The sequence below is a fragment of the Neolamprologus multifasciatus genome, chromosome 20 (genome assembly GCF_963576455.1).
Source record: "Neolamprologus multifasciatus chromosome 20, fNeoMul1.2, whole genome shotgun sequence".
NCBI classification, from domain to species: Eukaryota; Metazoa; Chordata; class Actinopteri; order Cichliformes; family Cichlidae; genus Neolamprologus; species Neolamprologus multifasciatus.
Genome location: NC_140458.1, coordinates 10,728,151 through 10,748,595, shown reverse-complemented (window position 1 = coordinate 10,748,595; position 20,445 = coordinate 10,728,151). Strand labels below are relative to the sequence as shown.

General features: G+C 39.0%; 1 protein-coding gene across 1 annotated transcript; it reads right to left on the bottom strand.

Moving 5' to 3' along the window:
- Positions 1–356: 356 nt before the first annotated feature.
- Positions 357–19,381, bottom strand: bltp3a (bridge-like lipid transfer protein family member 3A). Its single transcript, XM_085146089.1, has 21 exons — positions 19,143–19,381; positions 16,396–16,558; positions 15,036–15,074; positions 14,692–14,783; positions 14,420–14,609; positions 13,594–13,734; positions 13,294–13,464; positions 12,891–13,071; positions 12,645–12,731; positions 9,104–9,274; positions 8,575–8,714; positions 7,346–7,487; positions 7,017–7,210; positions 5,696–6,891; positions 5,430–5,590; positions 5,207–5,346; positions 4,963–5,113; positions 3,427–3,692; positions 3,168–3,276; positions 2,904–2,995; positions 357–2,618 (listed from the first exon to the last, which is right to left on the bottom strand). Exons 1-21 carry the CDS (start codon positions 19,184–19,186, stop codon positions 2,502–2,504), a joined length of 3,987 nt encoding a protein of 1,328 aa, XP_085002215.1. The 5' UTR covers positions 19,187–19,381; the 3' UTR covers positions 357–2,501.
- Between the last annotated feature and the right edge of the window lie 1,064 nt (positions 19,382–20,445).

Sequence of the window (20,445 nt, the reverse complement as noted above, 5' to 3'; positions counted from 1 at the left end):
GAACCAGTTTAAAATTAGTCTTAATTAAGTGATGAAGACAATATAAAATTCTATTTAATCCTACACAACTCACAAAAAAAGTGTCCAAACATTTGCATCACTTAGAAAGATTTCACAATTACTCCTCCAGTCATTTGAAGTGATTTACATGAAAACAAGTGCAATCTCCACTATACCACACAGGTGCAAGTAATCCACAAGGTATAACCAACAGAACATCACTTCAGCACATGCATCTAGAGAGAGAACACCACACTCTGGAGTGAATCTTACACCACTCTTTGTCCACTTCCTTTCTGCATGGCACACTGGGAAAAAGTTAGATTTACATAGAAACCCTGGCCTTCTCTGGAGTGCAAATAACCTCCGGTGTAACAGGTAATGAGCGGATTTAACTTAAAGCACCAGTTTTTTTTTTTTTGTGGAACAAAAATGCTACTAAACATGGAAGCTTGACTGAGGAGAAAGAAACTGGGTAAACCTCAGAGCTACATGATGCATCCAGCACGGCACGTTCAATTCCGTACCGATATATCCGCCTACCACAGGCATGCAAAAGCAAACACCAACAGCTGAGAAATATATCACATCTCTAAGTGATAATGAGGTTAAAATGTTCTATTACATGTATAGATTGAGGATATTTTGAGTTACACAGGTAATTGATCACCCCGTAAACTGAAGAACTCCACATCAAAAAAGTGTAGTTTTACGGTTCTTTGTCATGTTTGTGGATAAACTCGAGTGTCTATTGCTTTGACATCTAACATTCCTCTTTAATAACATAAAATGTCGGTCAAAGGCTATAAATTTGCTAAAGTGCAAATTTAAATTGTAAATTTGCACTTGCTAAAAAAAATAAAAGAAATAACATCTTAAATGAAGTGTATGCTGGCAAGTCAACACCACCAGAGGTCTCAGAAGGACCATTATGAGTTTAAGTGAGTGGAAGATTTCTGTGACAGCTGTGCAACCATTAAACCCCTGCCAAAAGGCAAAATAACAAAACGCTAATTTAACATTAAGACACTTTTAGATAAAATGTAACTGACAGCTTCATGAAATGTTTACCCAACCATCTTGGATAAACAAGTCAATCGCTTCAAATCCATGTAACAGACTTGCGTGGATAATGGGAAAGGACAGAAATTTAAACTTGCAACTGGCCTGAAAAGATCATATCTGCAGATTAGGATTAAATACAGTTAAATATGAGTGTTGTAGTAAATCTGACAAATATACATTACATTATCAGTACCATAGTTCTTATAAATGTCACCTTCTTTGATTGATATGGCTTGAATACAATGTAATAAGTCAAAGCTTAAAAACAAAACACAGGCAGTAAAACAACACACAAAATGAAGTCAAGTCTATGATGTCAAATCACTACACACAATACATGTGTACAGAAGTAATAACACTATCAGTCTGAGTTGTTTCCTGGTAAGCTACAAAACACAATTAAAGAGCACAGGTACTATACCATTGCTAGCTGGTATATTCTCAGATGTCTTTATGCCAGAGAACTGGACTGACAAATCCAATCAGGTCAATAAATTGAACCTTGTGTGCAACCTCTCTACCGTCAAGGGAAAGGCACATTGCCTTCATTGGACATTCAGCCACAGAGCACATCGTTTCACAGTACCAAAGAAGCATAATCAACATTTTGCAACTAAAAAATATATAACACTGGGGAATGATTCAGCCTCTATGCGTAACCATGCCCCCCGTTGATCAAATAACCAGGTGGAATTTGAAATGAATCAGGCTCGTCATGAAAGCAGTGGAGGTACGCTTTCCCCCTCCTTTTAAAGTGCTTTTTTCCCTACTTGTCAAAACACATTTTCCACCAAGTGGGAAAAAAACCCACAAGTTTACTTTACAATTAACAAAAGTAATCTTCGTTACTAAGTCTAGCTCTCTTACTGTCAGTATGTATATGTGCTACATGTAAATTAGCACTGTTCAGGCAGCATGCTTGAGAATATGTTTTGTGAAGTATTGAGATGAACTAGCAGCTGTCTGGCAGTGTCAGTGCATGTGAAAAGAGGTTTTGGCATGTTTTATGTGTGTAATACTGTTGTAACGCAAACAATCACTAGTGAGAATTAAAGCTTAATAATATGTACCTTTGCATGCTGCATGACAAAACACTAAAAACACACAACAAGTTTACTGTCCACACTTATTTGGATGAGAAATTACCAGAAGAAGAAGAGTTGTTTACAGCAGTGAGGACTATCTAGACCGTTAATGAACCTATGTTAGTTCACCAACTTCCCCATCCAGTAATTGTTATGTGGCTTTTTTTTTTTTTGTAATTTCATAAATAAAACAAAGGAAGTAATCCAAACACTCATCTTGGATTCCTCTTCTTTTGAGACATGTCTGATGTCCAGACATGAGTGACTCATGCTGGTTCCCGACATTCAGCCTGACCAATCCCATCAGCATTCTTCAGCAGCGACAGATTCAGAAGTCAAGCACAATGAAGTTCAGAGGGTAAATTTGGGGTCATACTTCCTGACTTCCAGCAGGAGGCGCTCTTTCTCTCTGAGAGCCTGAGTAAGTGCAGCCTGTACCTCACAGAGCTGTGACTCCAGTGGTTGTATCTGCAACAACAGGATTAATGGATTAGTTAGCTACAGACCATGCGGGCTGATACATGATTCTGAAAGCACTACCATTACATAACCCTGTGCATTTAAGACACATCGCTGTAAGTAAGAGGGCACTAGTTTTACACCTGTATTTAAAAATTAACAGTTAATCTAACTGAGCTGAGTTTTAAATATCTTGACCCCACTAAAAATGAATAAAAGTCAAAGATACACACACAAATTTGAACCCCAGAAAGCAGTACATCACAGAGCAACACATCATTATATACACATTACCTCACTCTGCTGTTGGACAGCGAAAGAGTTGTTAGGGTTATCCCCACCAGTTTCTGGGAAATCTCCTAATGCTTTAGAGCCTCCACCTCCAGCTGCAGCCAGAAAGGAAAATAGTGATGATCAGTTTCTGTTCATCTTTCTTTCGAACTGTGACAGCTGATACTCTATAGCTGGGTCTTTGTGGTTTCAAGGTTCATGATCAAGAATCTAAAATTCATCATGGTGAACACAATTCACGTTGAAAAGTGTTCTTTTCTTGCTCACCTCTGACTCTCATGATGCCATCATCACTACGCTCGAGAACCAGCTCATCTACAATGAATGTGGCTGGAACAGGTTGGGGGGCTGTGGGGTATATTCTGGGGCCATCATCCTTGAAACAAAAATTAATTAATTAATTATTTTTAAAAAGTTGTTTTGAAAGGTTGATGTTGAAAATATTTTAGTGGAGTTTTTGTGACTCAACAGATACTGACATCCAAAGCAAACACTTCACATGCCACGAGGACAGAAAGACACTTACCTTCATCGTGATGGTGACGTTGCTCATGTGCAACTGCATTGGCTGACCGTCAACGCTGAATTCGTCTTCAAGGAAAGGACCAATGTTAGTAACTGTTGAGGCTAACAACTCAGCCTGACAGTCTTGCACTCTCACATCCAGAAAGCCCAGTGATTCAGCCAGAGCAGAGCGCCGAGCTGCAGCTGGACCCATTTCTGCCCGCATGCACAATGCTGGAGAGGCACTGCTACCCTCCCTACTCTGCTTCTGGACTGGCAAAACTGGTGCTGCACAACAAAAGAAGAAAAAAAAAAGGTACATTTGTAAACCATTCTGAGAACGCACACAGAACTCAGGTTCCAGCATGCTCTCCCAACATTAACTAATCTAGTTCAATTTTTGAGCTGAGCTAATATGTGCATACAGTGCTGTGAAACCCTCCTTACTAACTTCTAGGTTTCTGGATATTTGTCATACACGTTTCAGAATAAATAACCTTTAATGTTAGAGAAAACCTGAGAAACTACAAAATGCAGTTTTTAAAAGAGGATTTCATGTATTAAGTGAAAAAGTATCTAAATTTACCAGGCCCTATGAGAAAAATTTATTGTCTCCTTGTGCCACAAAACTGGTTGTGCCACCCTTGACAATGGGAAATGTAATCAAACATTTGCAATAACTCACAGTGAGTCTTTCACAACACTGTAGAGGAATTTTGGTCCACTCTTCTTTGAGAATTGTTTTTAATCCAGCCACAGTGGAAGATTTATGAGCATGAATGGAGATTTAAGGTCATATGAAAGCACTAGGCCACTCCAAAACCTTTTTTTTTTTTTTAAATTCATGTTTCCATCAATTATGGCAAGTTGTCCAGATCCAGTCTGTAACATCAGTGCACAGAGTATTTTCTCAAAAGTTTTGGGCATCATCAAGATGTTTTTTTGCTAAAGGTGAGACAAGCCATTGTGTTTTTTTGTTGTTGTTGTTCAGTAGTGGCTTTGACCTTGGAAATCTTCCACAGATCCCATTTTGGGACAGTTTTTTTCTTATTGAGCTTAAGTTGTTCTGGGTTCTTTTGTGACTTCCTGGATGAAAATTGAGTATTCTTGGAGTAATTTATAAATTTAAATTAAAAATGTAATCTTACTTTTTAAAAAATCAAATACAAAACAAAATTTTGTATTTACCTGGATTATCTTTGTTTAATATATTGTTTGATGTGGTTAATATTAAAAAAAAAAATCCGGAAGGGGACAAACACTTTTTCACAGCACTGTATACAGTCCCTGCATAAAGTATGTTTTTATGGGTTCATTATGAAGGATTGTTTATGAGCCAAAAAGCTATTATAGAAACAGAACCTATTCATTTTTGATTTTTCTTAAGCCCAATCACACTAAGAATCAAACATAATTTTGTTTTTTTCTGAATATAATTATCAACCCACAAATAAGTAAACAGGAAAAGAAGCATGTCATGAGTAAACATTAAATGAGGCCATGGCATAGATGAACAGGGGACTAAAATTATTTTTTAGCATGACAGATAATCACTTACTTTGAATGACACCAGCAAGCACGTCTGACTGTCTGACATTACCCATGTGTACAGGGGTAAGAGTTTGCGCTTCAACAGCCACAACTTGGTCTTCTCCCTTTACCTCAATGGTACAAGATGTTCCACTCAGGATCAGCAACAACACTGAGGACTGTACAACAGCACATCACAAGTTAAATTTGAATTAATTTAAATTCAAATTTAATCTACTTTTGAAATTTGTTATATGATCGCAATAACCCACCGTGTCCTGAGAGACATCCTCTGTACTTTGGGACAGGGAACTGCTAAGATCAGCTGATGAGCCTCCCTCTGTCCCTGGGGCTGGGCTGCCTCGACTGCCAACAGGTGTGCTGTTAGGGCGCATGGACTCCATTCCTGATTCTGGAACAAGAAACAAAGTTATGGTAGATGCCACTTGTCCATGTCAGAGAAATGTATGTAGAATCTTGGTAGTATTTAAACACCTGAGTCCAAGAGGACAACAAAACTGTCACTGATATCGCTATCCACAGAAAGATTTTCATCAGGCAGGCTGCCATCCAAGATAGCACTGTCAAAGGAATACTGGGAAGGAGACGGCTTCATGGATTGTTGACGAGACTCTTCTGAACGTTGAACCTGTTCCCTATGAACATACAGACACAATCTGTGATTAAGTGAAATCCAATGAAAAACATGAGGTGCACAGACATAAAAAAACAGCATCAAGCAGGAGAGTACTAGCGCTTACTTTGCCTGTGGACTGAACAATTTGCTCATCCCAGAGCCACGACTCAACATGCTAAAGGCATCTTTTGTTATTGAAAATGCCCCTTTAGTCAGGTCCAGCGAGGCACTAATGGCATCTTTGGTCACATCCTTGGTGACATTAATGGCGCTCGACAGCTCTCCCTCAAGGCTGAAGGTAGACGGTTCTCTGGAGAGTACAACAGACTGTCCGGGTGAGAGGGGAGGAGAGGGAACAGGAGCCTCCAGACCCTCCTCCACAGCCTCATAAGCCTCCTCCACCCCTCCATCTTGTTCATCCTGGTCAAATCCAACTGTATTGATGGAGGAGATACCGTTTTCTAATCCACTGTCCTCAAGAACAACATCAGAGTGATGAGATGGGGAGATGTCAGAGTCACTTATGGGGCTGTCTGTTTCAGGAGTGTGGGGGACGACTTCTTCAGGCTCTGTGCAGGCTGGTGGTAAAAGCAGACCCAATTCCACTGAGTCCACCACAAGGGCAAGGCAAACTGTAGCCATTTTTGTCTTCTGGTCATGAGCCTGCTTAACATCTCGTATATCCCGGCCCAACTCTGCTCCCAAGCGAGCCATTGCATCTTTCATCCTGAGCAGTGCAACGTACTGATAGTGGTTGAGCCACATCTTCACTGGTGTGATTGTGTGGGCCAGGAAATGGACTGAAGCAAGTGTAGCCTCTTGCTGATGAGGCTCCTGCTCTGAAGAAAGCTGATGGGTTTTGCTGGGACTGGAGGAGGAAGACAATGAACCGCTTTTAAAGGCACATGGCTGACACATCCACACAGACATGGCAAAGGGCTCAACAAAAGGCTGAGTTTTGCCTTTGGGGAATCGCCGTGCTCCATCAAAGCCTAATGTAACATGGGACAGACTGAGAGACCACATGTCCTGGGATCGCAGCTGCTTTCTGTCCAGAGGCTGGGGCTCCATCTCTTGAGCATGCTGAAGGAAGATGGAAGGAATGGGGTGGAAGGCACTCAGGTCTCTGGGGTAAGGGCAAGGTGGTGTGGACTGGAAGAAGGTGCAGCTGGCAAACTTTTCACATGTAGTATTGAGGTCCACATTAGACCCATGAGGGCAGTGGCGGGTGTTGCTGAGAATGATCTGGGGTACAGTGACAGAAAGAGACTGAGGACGTTCTGGATGGTCCAGTATGGATGAATCCAAGGGTATTATCAGCTATAAAAATATAAATAAACAGAAAATTACTGGCTCAAAATTCTATACAAAATACAACAAAGATTGGTAACAAAAAGGACCAAAACCAGAAAATATTAGTACGCTATAATCAGTTGAGTATTCACCTTAAGTTGAGCTGCATCCATGCGGATGTCTACATGTTCATCAGACTTGTTACTGTCTTGTAAATGGTAGAAGGCTTTGACCTGGTCCAGGGTGTGTAGGAGACCCCTGGTGAACAAATTAATCCATAACACACTAGCTGGGTCAACACAAAGCTGCAGGCTGTTTAACTGGGCATACAGGTTTGAGGTGGGCACTGCAAGAAGGAAAATATGGGAAGTCCAGACACATCCAGAATTAGACGGAAATTAAACCAGCATTATTGAATACAATACACATAAAATGAAGTAATCCTTCTGTGATATTAATGAAAAAATAAATAAATAAATACCTGGTAGATTGGGATTGTCAGGAAAGTAGTATTCAGTAAACTGCAGATGAACTGCTGGTATGTTGTCTGGTAAATGCAGCGCTTTACGGTTACAGGATAACAAAGACTGAGTCTTTTTGTTTTGTCGGCCTCTTGTAGACACCTAAATGTTAAGAAAAAAAAAAGTATTATTGGAAGTATTAATGGATTTATATTTTGACTAAACTGCCTTATTTGAAATATATTAAGAAGCAAAAGATCCTGAATTACTAGCCAGATGTAGAGGGAGGTTTAAGAAAACAGAACTAAACCACCTGAGTCTGAACATCAAATGATTTCCTGTCCCAAATTTAAACTAAACACCAAACATTTACACAGTTTCCCCTGGGTGTCTCTTGCTCTAAAAATGAGGAACTACAAGTGCCTTGAACTAAAACAACCCTGAATATTTTCTTTCATGATGAAAAGTGCAGAATATCTGAAGTGAAAATGCAGAACAAGCATGACTGAGTATTTCAAAGTGGCAAGGGGTTTTCTCTGTTCCAAATGAGTGGCATTACAGCTGACAAAAGAAGTCACATGTATGTGATGGGGTTTTTGTGTTGGTACTGAGGTAAATGGCCTGTATTTATATAGCGCTTTACTAGTCCCTAAGGACCCCAAAGCTCTTTACATATCCAGTCATCCACCCATTCACACACACACACACATTCACACACTGGTGATGGCAAGCTACATTGTAGCCACAGCCACCACCAGTAGGCAACGGGTGAAGTGTCTTGCCCAAGGACACAACGACCGAGACTGTCCAAGCCGGGGCTCGAACCGGCAACCTTCCGGTTACAAGGCGAACTCCCAACTCTTGAGCCACGATCGCCCCTATTCTACCCACATTTCATTAATCGTTTTGCCTATCACACTAACGATCATATTGATGCAGTAATAGTCATCATTGCAATTATATCACTATCTTATCTATTACCACAGTTCAAGAAACCAACCTGACACCCTGAGCTGACGTACCAATATTTTAGATTGACCATGTCATGTGGCTGGTGTGAAAGAGACATTTGGTTCCTCTATAAGCCCTGCCAAGCACGTGACTCCAAGACTACAAACTGGCCACAACCTTTTGCGGTTTGAACCAACTGCAAGGCCTGACTGCTTCTACTTAGGATTAGGGAATTAGTAAGAAGAGCAAGGCTTCTGTTAGAGCAAGTAAATCAAATGAGACAATGATAAAAACTTGCCTGGTGAATGTCAACATCATCCATCCTGATCACCACGCAGCTAGATCGCAGCCTCTTCAGTGATGATCCCGAAGCAGCTGAAGTCTTGCTGGCTGCCTGCTCTTTTTCAGATGAGTTTAACTTGGGACTTGGCTGTCCATCTGAAATATATAAGTAAATGCTCAGTTGCAAGCTAAAATAGAGTTCTCCATAAGAATTTGTGACATAAATAAGTTTTTTTTTTTTTTTGGTGAATGGTCACCATAATATCTTTTAATAATAATTTATAGTAGGCCGTTGTGATGAAGGAGGTAAACAAGTAATTAATCTACCGGTGTGCATGAATAATGTTACGCAGTCATATATATATTTATTAAAAGCTATTAAGTGAACCTTGACATGAAGTTGTTTTATAAGATGACTGTTGCTAATATCATCAGCACTGACTTTTCACTCCATCTATAAGGTTTTTATCTTTATTTAGGGCTCAATCTAAACTAAAGTTTAAGAACTTTAACAAGATAAGCAGTACCTCAAGTATTACTCATACCTTGTGCTGTTTTTGCAGGGGAATCCTTGGCTGACTGGGGAATTTCAGTATGTGGTCCAGGGATCCCTGAAGCTTCAAGTCTTCTCTGATACTCTTGCAGTAGTTTCCCAGCCCACTGTGCGTGGGCCTCCATGGCTCCACTGTGACGTTCCCAGTGTCGACTCCCATCAGCTGTGCAAGAATAGCAACAAGAGGCAGTTGTGATTCAGCAGTCATGCTACAGTTAAACTAGTTTTAGAGATTAAAATTTGTTGTACTATGTAAATAGCTACACAAAACAATGATGCATATCAGAAAAAATATAGATCAACAACAACAACAAAAAAGACAAGGTCATTATTTTCAATAGTAGAGCGTAGAAAACAATACAGCATGCCATAAAGTTTTTTTTTTTAAAACAAACAAACAAACAAGCAAAGAAAATCCAGAGAAACCATTAAAGCTGAAATCTAAGAATCTAAAATAAGTAACGTATTTATATACATTTTAACCTTTATTGTACGTTTTCATGATATTATTTATACTACATAAAGATTTCAATGATATATTTTGCATGTAAACTGTTCCTGCTCTGTGAGGCTGTAAAGTGATGAAATGGTAACGTCAGAAATGACACAACGTGAATACAAACATCATGATGTTAAACAGCTATAATGGCCATCACCCTGGTGTATCAGCATTCCAACAGTGATAAAAAACTAGAGATGGACCGATCCGATATTACGTATCGGTATCGGTCCGATACTGACCCAAATTACTCGATCGGATATCGGCGAGAAATAAAAAATGTAATCCGATCCATTAAATATCAAAAAAGCACCTCACAAAACTTGCTACACAGCGTAACTCGGCTCATAACCGTAGCACGTCGCAGCAGTGTGCATCACGTGATAGAGCGGCTGTGTGCATTTGTAGCCTAGCTAGCAAACCAGCATTTCATCTCCGAGGAAGTTATCCCAGAGAGAAGTAAAGCAAGAGTGTAAGTTCATCTCTGAATGTCTGTAAACCATTCCCACGTTAAGCTTAACAACCGATATATGGAGCGACTGCCTCTCTCTCTCTCACTCTCTCTCTCTTTCCTGCGGCTACTTCAATCGTGAAACTGCTTAATGATCAGCTGATCGGCTTTTCTGTCGCGAGTCCGTCTCTCTTCTTAGTTTTTGGCCCACTTCTCACCAGAAAGAGGAAACTTTTCTTTCTTATTCTCATTTAAAATGTCTGGCTTTTAAAAATAATTGTCTGACTCTTACACCCAAAGTTTTAATCTGATGTAAAATATATAGAAGTCCATTACTGTATATAGTAACTGTTAAGTCTAATATACCCTAGTAAGCTATAGTACTTTTTCCTTTGGGAAGGTACCATTTGTGCAGTCTGCAATTCTGTTGAAGAAAGATGTTGAATCTATTTAATTATTCTTGAAAAATAATTTATTTTTGTGCATTTCCCCCCTGCATCAAATTAAATTTGATTACATCGATTAAGCATCATGAGGTGGAGGGTGGTTCCCTATTTTTTTTGCTGGGAGTTTGCAACCCTATTAGTTAGGTTGCTTAATATTTCTGCTAAGTACTCTTTAAAATACCAGAATAGGGAGGATGGTGCAGGTTTAACTTTATTAGATTGATCAGTGTTGCTGAACTATGAAATATTTTCGGCGCAGTGTATTTTTTACATACAGGTATAACAGAATAGCTTTAGTGTTGTTATTTATTTAAACTTGAGTATGAACTTATACAAAATGCAACAAGATATTAAAAAAACGTTTTATTGATTAAAAAAACACACTATATCGGATTCATATCGGTATCGGCAGATATCCAAATTTATGATATCGGTATCGGTATCGGACATAAAAAAGTGGTATCGTGCCATCTCTATAAAAAACCCTAGACATATGATACGTTCAGCAGTAGCTGGTGGGAATGTCACATGTTTTAAAAGTACATAATGACAAAAGAATGTATTAGACAAATAAGATACAATCAATGTATTTTATTTATTTATTTTTAGTTTGATCTTCTGGTTGCATTACATGGCAAGTTAGAAGACTCTCAATCTAAATCAAAGAGGTCCAAGGCTCTTATTTTTTTATATAAAATTTAAAATGCCTTTATTTTCATGGCACGGTCATGTTTAGCCTATAAAAACTCTGCTGTGTTTCTGCATACAAGCCTTCATCGAGGCGTTAAACATTCAAGAACACACTGGATCTTTTCTAGAAGTCAAGTACTAAATGACTTGACTTCAATAAAAGTAGTCCAGCTACATTCCAAACCTTTGGGATTGACAACATGACAAATAAAAGACTTCTAAACAAAGGGAAGGTTTTTGGATTTTTTGATTATTGGCCACCAAATACCCCAACTTAAACGAGGATTTAATTTTACTGCTTTTTAATAGACTTTGTTTGTCTTATAAGATGCCTTCATTTTGGCTGTGGTTGGTGCTGCTGTGCCAGTGTTTCTTTGTGACAGCTGGACTGACACAACATAAAACTCCAGTCAAAGATATTTGTTATCACGGCAGTGGTTACAACACCGAGCTGTGAAACCCAGTTTTGAGTGCTGCCTTTAGTAAGAGATGCTATCAAGTGATGATGACGATGATAAAAACTTAGCAGCAGACTAGAACCAAGGACATAAACATTTATATATTTTCTGATCACATCACCAAGCTTGTAAGTGCCAAGCTAACACTGGTGTAATTTTACAGCTGGGCTTCATTCTATGTTTTTTGTAGCCCAAAACTCATTATGGTTCATTCTGTCACTGCACTTTCTTGCAGTGGTAATCAAACAGCTTTGGAGAGTACACACAACCAAAGCCACAAATGTAAAACTAATTGTGGTTCCAGTGGAAAAGTCATTATAAAACCTTCTAACCTACGCTAAAATAAATAATACTGCTCAGTGTACTTTCAGTATGTATTAAACTGGTGGGCTGAATTATCGTCGACCAGAGCTACAGAGTTAGTGGGGCTAAAAAGTGTGAAGGAAATTTGAAATGTATGCATTTATGACTTAAACACAACTTTTTAAGAGACTGCAATTTTTCCATAATGTATCAGTTTAAATGAATCCTAACACAACAGAGATGTTTACTTGATTTAAATCTACAACTCAAAAAGTAAAGGAGTCAATAATTTTCAAAGTCAGTGTTCACACGCTGTACAGTATAAATACACACTATGTGCACACATTTGCTCATCTTTCATAATCATGCACTGTGTTAATGTTGATATCTTCTTAGATTTACTTCAAACAGGTATAATTCTTAATGACACAGTTTTTTTTTTAAGATCCTTTTTTAAGAGGTTTATTTACTTTAATGAGCTCCAAGGGTGACTGCTGTTCTACATTCAACATTTCAGTAATTCCACAGAGTAACAGCACTGAGAACAGTCTCCCATGCCATTAGTCTGCTTGAACAGTAATCCTCCTAAGAGCTAGTCCCGAATGAATGCTGTGGCTTTAGTGGGAGGAGCACAGAGCCTCAGGGTAAACTGCAGCTAAATGAGTCAAAGAATCAGTCACACTCACCAGGTCTGTGGACGGGATAGTAGTCAAAACCTAGCTTCCTGAAGGTCAGCTGCATGGCACCCTGCAAGCCTGGTGGGGGAGGCTCATCTATGTAATATCACATGACAAGAGTTTTAAAACCTGCCTGACAGCAATTACTCTTCAAATGCTGAACAATTTCATATATTTAACTGATTACCATGTGCAGACAACACAGAAAAATGTAGTTACAAGACAGCAGCACTTGGTAAGACACTTCCTTCTAACCTTCATCCATTGAAGAACTGTCATTGCATATGTGTAAGTCCAAGCGTGAGATGAAGGTGTGGTAAGAAGACTCTTTGACATCAAAGAGATCAAAGTATTGGCTGATGTTGCTGGGGGTGCCTGTGGGAGCCGGTTGGGGCTCTGTCCACAGACTCTGGAGGCTGGGAGATGGTGGGGCAGTCTAAACCACAGAAGAGGCAACACATTTAAAATGACCAAGATGATGATTTAACAAAACTGGGGAAAAATGTCTTACGAAAGTAAGTTTTATCAAATATCAGTGAGCGTTTCCTTTCTGTTGTTGTTGTAACATAACTTGCTGAATTACTATATCCACAGGTTTAAAAATTGGAATTCTTTTTTAATGATTTACACTATACGCAGCAAAAAAGTAAGGAAAGACCTGCAAGGATTCGGCAGCCATGCTTTTCCTCTGCTGTGCAGATTTCTCCATTGCTTCACTGAGAGATTTGGCATAATGGATGATGGCTTTGAGCTGAGTGTCTGTCAGCACCCACAACAGGTCGTCCAGAATGAAAAGCAGCTTCGACGCCAGCACATTACAGTCCTTTATCTGAGCAGAACAATGATGACATAAGGACATTTTATTTTTTTATTTATTTTTTTATTGATGGTTTAATGTTTCTGATCTGAAACCAGTTCTCTGTGAGAAAAGCAGATGAAGGCTCAACTACAATCTTACCCTGCGTTTAAGAGCAATGCGAATGCGCCCCTGGTTGGTGATGAGCCTTAAAGGGGTGCTACTTAGGTCTTGGTCATCGCTCTCAATGGCATCTGCCTCAATACGTAGAGTTTGCCAGTTAATTTCTTTGAATGTCAGCACCTGAATGGGAAAATATACATATAAACCCATCAAACTATAACCAAATAAAATAAACAATGCGAGACTTGTTGTGATGGTTATTTTGAATGATTGTTACCAAAGAGAAAAGGGAACAGACATTTGCTTTTAACTGGATTACAAACTCTCATTCTAAAAGGCTGTTTATCCCAAAATAGTCTGCAGCTACCAAAGACCAGACCATGTGACTTGATTACACACCACAGAAGTCATTTACAGCAGGCTTAATGAGCAAACACGATTTCTGTGGTGGATCATTATTTTCAGTAATACATTACACCAGCAGTCCCCAACCCCCGGGCCTCAGACCGGTACCGGTCCGTGAGTCGTTTGGCCGCGAGAGTTGAGGCTCAGGTGTGAAATGTATAGTTTTCAGGGTTTTTATCGGTTTTCAGCGTTATTTTGTTATCGTTTTTATCGTTAACTCGGTTTTCCTTGGTCTTTTCACATGTGTTATGAATAAATTTTCTTTTTTTCGGTACCGGTACTAGTTTTATTTTATTGTATTTATCCGCGACACCTTAAAGGCCGGTCCATGAAAATATTGTCGGGCATAAACCGGTCTGCGGCGCAAAAAAGGTTGGGGACCGCTGCATTACACGACTAAAATGGATCATGCTGAAGCTGTGTCGGGAGGAAAGCGAAAGCGTTTGTGTGTATAAAGTACCTCTCCTCTCTTTGGATCAGTGATCCGGGTGTAGCGAAGATCACTACGTTGCCATTTGGGGTTCAGGCTGTTGCCTTGTAGCTGCCAGAGCTCAAAGGACGCGTGGAAGGCCTTAGCCTGGACCTTGATGGTAATTGAGTTGATCCTAACAGACATGCCCTCTACTACTTTTTCAGCAAAGCCATACTCGCTGTAAATACACACGACATGGGATGCAGTACAGTATTACAAAACAAAAATGTTTCTTTAGCACAGAATTTGTGAAAGCTTACCTCTGGCCTGCTGTTATAGCTATGGGAGAGGGGCCATTGGGTGGTCGAGGTTCTTCACATGTCCTCATCTCTACCTCGACCTTGTCTAAGAACTAAACATAAGAGGAGACACAAACTGTCAGAATACAATTCAGCAAGCAAATTAGAGATGCAGCCAAAATTGAGCATATAAATATAATAATCTTTATATGCTTATCAGTCAAATAAACAGTACAATAGCAAAACAGGATATTGCTAGTGTCTTCCTAGAGTAAGGTTATTTTGGATTAAAGATGAGAAGGAAGCTAAATGTTGCAGAAATGTGCATGAGCTCTGAATAAGGACCAAAATAACACAATTCTTACCAGGCAGATGGGGCTTGTTTTCAACTTTGTCCATTGTATCTGAAAAGACAGGACAGCAGGGTCAACAGTGTCAGTCACAAGCACTTGCCGCAGCATTCTGTGTTTTTGTCATTCGCAAGCACATAGTGAGAAGCAAGCTCACACATTATGACACAGCAGCTGTGACCAAAACTGACACGCTGTAATATTTCTGCACAACAAATTAACTGGGAAACAGTAGTACTAGAAATAGTTCTAAGCATCATCTCTGTCTAGCATGGTAACTGAAGTGCTACATGTCACGGGCAACAGACTGCAGCCAAGCATATGGTGTGTTAGGCTGCTGCTGACATTTGGTAAGTAGCACTCAATATAAAGAAGGCCAAGATTTACAGGAATGTCAATAGATGTGGTCATATACTGACATACTGAACAAAGCAACATGCTGACATGTTAGTGATCCTAACAGTGACCCTACAGAAGAACTGAGGAAATCACCACAGGCAACAAGGTCCATCCTTTGGGGACCATGAATGTCTGTACAAAAATTTATGGCATCTAACAAATGCAGTTAGTAACTTAGGTGACTAACAGATCAATCATCCGTTATTCCAGAGAGTCATACCAAAAGCAAAGCTGATTAAAATGGTGCAGACATTCTTCATATTTGTGTGGGCTGCGAGGTTGGGTCTGGTGCATTTTTGAAAACAGTAAGACAATTTGATAAAACTAAATAAGTAAATGTCAACAAATAGCTGAGGAAAAGAGACGTTATCACCCAGAGTCAGCTGGGTCAGCTCATTGTAAATATTTATTTGAAAAGGCATTCATTAAGTAATTTTTTAAAATATGTGTTAAGATATTTCAGATAAGATAAGATTTTTCAAGAGAACCTGCCATTCCACTTGAAGGTTGTTTGGATTTTTTGGAAATACAAATCAGACATCCTGAGAGCTAAATATACACTAGCTACTGTATCTCAGGATCACTCTAGCCTGCAGGCTTTGGTGTCCCTGTGAATCATGGCTGGTCTGTCTATTATCAACAAACAGTAATGGTTTGAAGGATCACAACATTCGCAGCAATGCCTCTAGTAGTGCTCATCTTTGTGGTTCTGCCACTGCTCATTTCCTCTAAGATTCAGTGGACTATGAATTCTAAAATCTATTTCTGAGACACTAATAAACACCATATACTTTTGTTGAATTAAAAAAAAAAAGAACTATGAGACAAAGATATGATGTAAAGCGCTATACAAATACAGACCATTTACCATTTTTACCATGTACATATCCGATGTGTGATAGGTTTGATCTACTATAGTCTTCTTTGAAAAGGACATCAACTGTTAGACCATTTACAGGGATGAATATAAACATACCCTGATGGCAGCCTTGTTGCAGTAGACCCGGGTTACAGCCAGCCATGTAGGCAGGTCAAGCATGTTCTGCAGAACCTCTTCATCAAGCTCGAGGTTGGACAACTGCCCCTCCCCCTTTAGAGTACTCAGATTGATTTTATCCGGGGACAGATTCTTTGTAAACCTAAACAAACCAGTTCAAATATAATGTTTCAGAGTGAATACATACAGAATAAAACTGGAAAAAGTTTAAACAGGATACATCTAGGAAACACCAGCATATGCCATTGATGATCTGTGAGACAGAAATACCTCAAATTGAATAATGCAAATATGGAGGCAAGATGCTTTTGAAGTAGTGCAACTGGATGACTCATCCTGAGAGGCAGCAGCATTCTTAATAAAGTCCTCCAGCTGCACTCCCATCTAGAGCACCCTCTTCAAAGGGTCTAAGGTAGCAAGCTCCAAAAGCCAGGAATAAAAATTCAACAAACTCAGGGTAAATGTAGCAGAAATAGCAGAGAACTGGAATATTGATTTGTTTTTGGTTTTTCCCACCTACATTACATGGCTGAAACACCACTCTGAAAAAATGTGTGTGACATTTCAATTACCAACTGTGAGACATTGCTTAAAATGAGGACTAAGTGTCATTTGATTAGAGATACAGATTGTAGCTCACAGTTCAGGATGTTCTTTAAACTATAAAACTTAGCATCATCTGATAACATGCTTTTCCTGATAAACGTGAGAAGCCAGTGAGCTCCAGCTTCTTTTTTATATGAAGCAACAAAATAATGGCTCATTATCTATTGCAGAAAAAACCCGCTCTGCTGCTTTTCACATTAACCCCAACAGACATCAGTGAGTCAAGCCTGGGGCGTAGACCTACTTCATATGGCAAAAATACAATACAACTTTGAAATGACAGTCCAAAGTTCTTCAAGGTTGTTCATACTTATCCAAAAGCCAAACTGCTTAGCTGTACAGTTACAGAATACTAAATTGGTTAAACAATAAACAATGTAGTTCACAGTTAACTAAATGGTTAACTTTAATCTGGCTGAGGAAGTCAAGTTTAATCAATTATATGCTTGTTATGCATGTTTAACTTCTTGTCATTACCTTGAATGCAAAGTAAGCAGAATATGATTGGACCATTTATGAAATGACCACAGTGTTACAGGATAACTGCTTTACTGAGTCAGATACTCACAAGGAAAAATTAAAAATGTTAGTGAACTACAAAAAACAATTGAAAATGCTTTAAAACATGGGTTTTCAAAGTGTTGACAAAAGAGCTGCACAAAACAAACACATTTAGCAAATAGGGGTTTGTGTTAGTAATTGCCTTTTCCCATTTATGGCTTTTTAATTATTAGTTAAGTGGCTTTTACACTTCTTGACACCAGCTGTATTTGTTAATATTCAGATGGTTTAGTCTGCTTCGATGGCTACAACAAAATAGGCTGAAACTGATGACTATGGATGAAATGTACAGAAGTGCCTTCTTTTTGTGACTGCAGGGAGCATATAACGTTCCCATGGGCCACCACTGTCCAGCAGACTGCACTTTGAGGTTTTAAGTGATTTATATCAACAGCAGGGTGAAAAGATGAAATTGAAGAGATGATTGGATCATTTGCTATCATAGAACTGGCTATGGCAAGCTGAGAATGTGCTTGCATGTCAACCTTTGATGTCCACTCTGTCCTTTCTTCTGCAAAATTTGCTTTAATTATTTAGTGACAGAGACAACAACGAGGAGAATAGCTGTTAGTCAAATGCAAAGCCTCTAACTGAGCAGACATCCACTGTCCAGGCTCATCAACTTTACTCTTTATCCCATTTAGCTTTTGAGACCTTTTATACACATTTCTTCATTGCTCTCCCACCCAAATTCATTTCTTAACAACTGTAAGCAGTTGTTAAGCAATAGCTGAGAACACATTCTCCAGCACCACCACCTAAAGTTGACTGTGCATCACAAAATCGGAGGCTGTCTCCTGAGGAAGTAAAATCAGGTCAGATGTAAAGAATACATTGTTATTAAGTCTGAAAATAAGGTGACGTCTGAGACAGGGATATTCCAGACAACTCTAATAGCAAACATGGACTGATAACAACAATTCATTCATTTATTACGGCTTAGGACAGACATGCTTTTTATCATCCTGATAAATATGTCTGAAGGACAAAGATAGATAAAATGACGTGTACTTCCACCATAACATTGACGATTTAGAGCTTTGCTTTGCTTTCCCATGCTTTTTATGCCGTGAAGATGCGATTTATTCATGCACTGACAATAAACCCATTCAATATGAGAAATTTATTTTTTTAAATAACTGTCAAAACCTCATACCTGACCCCTGTATGAATAAAATAGACATTCATTAACTGTAGATCGAATGAATTTTGTCAAATCTGTGTTACCATTATATTTTCACCCCAGTGAACGCTATAGCATGGACATAACCGTTTAAAAGCAAGGCAGTATGTAGTCTATAACCCTGTATATAACATACACATGATTGGGAAAGTAGATTGGCATCCTGTGTCGTTCACTGCCTCTTTACACTTTCTAACCGTTATTTGCAAGTCGCTGCTTCAATGTGGAGCACTAAACCAACGTGGACATCAAATTACTCTGACTACATGCAGATGACAAATCGCAGCCAACTAACCTTTGCTGTGGTTGTGAGCAGTAACGTTGCAACAATACAGCTGGGCTAACTGGCTAACACTAACCCGAACCTGACACTTACCTTGACAAATGTTTCAGGATTTGCTTTTTAATAATCCCAGCCATTTCTGTGAGCGTTAGTGTCGAAAGGTGTCGGCAGTTTTCCTACATATATAAACATATGTTAGCTCGCAGGCACCTCTATATTGTACACAGCACTAGCTGTGTGCATCCTCTTAGCCGCTGCTGGCACAGCACGGCACAGCACAGGCTAACCGCTAAACACCGCACAGAAGCTAACCTCCTTTTCTCTCACACGCACGCGCACTAAAAACAACTTTAACGAGAAATCGCAACCTGCGCCAATGACACAATGCTGCCCTCTGCTGGATATTCAAGGGAAGTGGGAAGACAAGTGGCTTTGAACTGAGGCTGAACGATCCCACAAAATATTGAATTAAACTAGAAATAAATATCACAGTGAGCGACTGGTATTGCTTTGACGTTATGTGTTACTTGTTAACACACAAGCTTACATTTTATATGTATTCATATATATTTAAAACCTTTAAACACAGACTTTGAAGTTTAAAGAAATCATTTAAAAATCTGGCATTATAGTAACTGCATATATATTTTAAAACAAAACATCAACTAGGCAGAATATTAATACTGAAGGATATGACCTCATGCAACTATTACAGTGGATATTGCATTTTTATCTTGTACTTAAACAATGGCTCTCTTTCCTTTCAAGAAGACCACTGTGAAAACAGTGCTTTTCTACTGGGAAATGTCATAATGTTTTTCCTGACAGCTTACTGATATGCACAAATAAGGCAAAGTAATACAAGGCACATTGGGTGTTAGGTAATATGAGGACTGGTCCCCAACTTCCTCATTTCACTGTCAAATTTAATTTAGTCATTTCTTTGTCCTCTTGTCTTCTAAAACAGTTGTATGGCACCACCCATGGCACCATCAGATATGTATCCATCCCCTTGCGTTCAACAGTAGCCCCAGTAGAACTTTGGGAAACACTCATTTAAAATTGTGTTTGTAAAAGACTATTATACATGGAAATTGGAGTTGGTTATATTCCAATATTGACATTGTCTCTTTGTTTAGGGGTCCATGTACAAAATACGATCTACAGTGTGCTGTTTGCTTGGGGGGGTTGGTTTTTTTGTTTTTGTCTACAGGTGTTTATTTTACAGTCTAAACAACTGCATAGTCCCACTGCTAGTACTTCAAGTATCACCAAGAATATCGTTTTGCTTAAAACTATGACATTTTCTGGGATAAATAAACGATAAATTGTTATATGTGATATTCCTTATGTTGTTCTTTTCTTCTTCTTCTTCTTCTTCTTCTTATCATTATTA

What these genes read in the sequence shown, in the direction of transcription:
- bltp3a (XM_085146089.1), bottom strand. Translation starts at nt 19,186, where the DNA reads ATGGCTGGGATTATTAAAAAGCAAATCCTGAAACATTTGTCAAG. An exon ending in CCCTGCAAAAACAGCACAAG is followed by an intron (nt 8,715 to 9,103) that starts GTATGAGTAATA and finishes TATATATTTCAG; the next exon opens with ATGGACAGCCAAGTCCCAAG. An exon ending in ACGTCACCATCACGATGAAG is followed by an intron (nt 3,277 to 3,426) that starts GTAAGTGTCTTT and finishes TTTTGTTTCAAG; the next exon opens with GATGATGGCCCCAGAATATA.